A 2,617-nucleotide genomic window follows, 5' to 3' on the forward strand; every position below is an offset into this window, starting at 1 on the left:
AGCTACCATGGCTTCAGTCAATCTCTCAGGGGTTTTCTGCCCTGATCTTTGAGTACGGTCCTTGCAATTTGCATTCATTGTCTTTGAATATTATAGTTTTTGCATGTAAAAAAATAAAAAAATAAAAACAATTAAATGACTAAAAAGATGAAATCTCGGTTTAAAGTAAATAAAAAGTCTGTTTAAAAACGGAATCTCAAAAAGCACGTCAGAAAGGTATATAAAGATTTTCACTGCGCTAACAGAAGTACAACTCGTTTACTACAACCCAACATCAGAAACTGAACCCAGAGGGGTGAAACATCAGTGCTCTAAGTATTTTTTTTAATATGAGTAACAAGTAGTGAGGAGTCCAGCACCGATGAAAACAATGAAAAGCATAAAATCTCAGTGACTTCCGGATGCGTTTGATTCGTTGCGGATGACATCAGCTGTGGAGTGAGTATGCGAAAAAAAAGCTCCGGCGCCCTCGTCTCTCCCCGGTTACCGAATGTGACACTGTGTCTGCTGGTATAAAAAGCAAGGGCCACTCCTATCAAGGCTGCACTTGCATGTCTGGAGACCACTCCAAAGCTCTGCAGCGAATAAAGGGAGGCTGGGATCCGCAAACGAGAGACAGCGAGAGAGCGGGGGCGTAAAAAAGAGAAGATAGACAGCAGGAGAGGATGGCAACCCTGGTTGAATCTGCAGACATGGAGACTTTAGGCGGCCAAAGCAACACCGGGGCGTCGCTGACATCCTCGAGCCCCTCGCAGCACTTTAATGACAGCAAATTCTACCTGCTGGTTGTTATCGGAGAGATCGTAACGGAGGAGCATCTGAAGTGTGCCATTGCGGACATAGAGAAAGGTAAGATGGGGCTTTGTGAAAGGGGGTGTAGGCCAGAGAGCTCCTCTTGACGTGTTCAAAACAACTGGAACAGAGACGGATAGACTGGAAGTTTGGCAGCATAAAGTCACATAATCTGTGCGGGGGTTTTATTCTTTTCTTTTTTTTTCTTTTTTGGAGCTGTAGTTATTTGCAGCGCTTTGCTTTGTGAACGGTGGTGAGGAATTACGCGTGTCAACGAGTAATGAACACAGTCTGAGTGTTATTTGTTGGGCAGCTGTTTGAAGTAGACTGCGGTGGTGCTATCTGTCAGCCCCTCCCAGTAACATCCCTGTGAGCTAGAGGAAAATAATCACTACATCTTCGCCCTCGGGTATTTTACCCACCAACAACCGCGTTCAGGGGCAGTTCTGTATCATTTTTTTTCTATCACATAATATCAGTGGGTTCAGTTGTTGCCAGCCACAACACACGTGGGCCTGGTGCTGTTATGAAGCTGACGAGCAATGATTCAGCATCCAATTCGGATTGTGCGTCAGTGCAGTGAAGCGAATCGGGTTTCTGAGGGGCTCTCGCAGCACCTTGCTTTTGTGTCACAGTTCACGGCCTGAAGGAGGAAACGAGAGTTTTCTCTCGGTTTGTGTCGTGGAGTTGACAGTTTGCGTTTCGAGACTGCTACAGTACGCGCCCTTGAATTACAATCAACGAATTCCCCCTTCATCCCCGTGGGAATATTTCTCCATCACTACCCTCCTGCATCCAGCTTTCTCTCTCATCCCACACACCGGCTTGTGGGCGTGGCTCGGTCCGCACTGCGGTCCCTACGGAAAGCCAGGAGGACCCATCTTCAAAGTGAAGCGGGGCGTTTTTTAGAAAGGCTACAGCTGCTGTAGAGGCCTGCCTCACTGGCCATAGTGCACTGTTTGTAGGGGGGGCAATGGCGCAGTATCTGCGTGGGCGTAAAACTAAGATGGGTTCATATTATCTTTACCCTGCACACTTCTAGATTTTCCAGGCACTATCAGAGTAAAAGCACAGAGTAGGTGTGGCTCTTTGTTAAAGGTTAAATCTGCTGATGATGTATACAGATGTACCAAACAAAAAATGAATAAATAATTTTTCTTTAACTAAAAAAAATAAGAGGTTACTTTTGAGATGAACCTGTTGGGGCCACAGTCATTTCTTTCTCTCTCTCTCTCTCTCTCTCTGTGTGTGTGTGTATTGTCAAATTTACACTTGACCTTGGGTGGGAAAAAAATTCAATAAATACATTTATGCTGTTCCCTTCATGCTGTCTTTAAAATAAAAATTATCTTATTTAATGGTGTTTCGATTTTTAACTTATGCTGTCATTTATTTTTTTAAGGTTTAGGCCCTGTTGCTAAAATAAGTGTTTTCAGCCCATCGTCTGTTGTTCACCTCAGAGTAACACTGATTCACTGCTGCTATCAAATAACTTCTCGGAAGCCTTCATTAGGCCTTGGCTTTGCAAAATTATAGAGAGGATGACACCGCAATGAGTCAGCACAACAGAGGTCGTCCCTGCTTCTGGCACCGTGGCCAAACAGAAATAGGGATATAGATATTTCCTATTATAGATTTCATTCCTCTTGCCAAATTAAAAGTCAATCCTTGCTCGTGCCAAGATTTTCCTGTAAATTTTAGGAAGATAATTCACGAGGGAAGGTGACTTTTCACAGTTTTGTTTGTGCTTGTGTGCTTGTTTTGTAGGGATCCGCTCGTGGGACGCCAACTTAATTGACTGCAACCTGGACCAGGAACTCAAGCT

At 44.3% G+C, this 2,617-nt stretch overlaps 1 protein-coding gene across 1 annotated transcript in view; it reads left to right on the top strand.

The window, feature by feature from the left end:
• The first annotated feature begins 437 nt into the window (after positions 1 to 437).
• The window catches only part of map1b (microtubule-associated protein 1B), a 19,917-nt gene continuing 17,737 nt past the window's right edge, over positions 438 to 2,617 (top strand). Inside the window, 2 exon segments of the mRNA XM_013908925.1 lie at positions 438 to 849; positions 2,560 to 2,617. The exon segment at positions 2,560 to 2,617 is cut by the window's right edge and continues 2 nt beyond it. Of these exon segments, the coding sequence (XP_013764379.1) occupies positions 666 to 849; positions 2,560 to 2,617 (242 nt within the window). The 5' untranslated portion in view covers positions 438 to 665.

Source organism: Pundamilia nyererei, unplaced genomic scaffold (genome assembly GCF_000239375.1).
Source record: "Pundamilia nyererei isolate P.nyererei 1_Seehausen unplaced genomic scaffold, PunNye1.0 scaffold00002, whole genome shotgun sequence".
NCBI lineage: Eukaryota > Metazoa > Chordata > Actinopteri > Cichliformes > Cichlidae > Pundamilia > Pundamilia nyererei.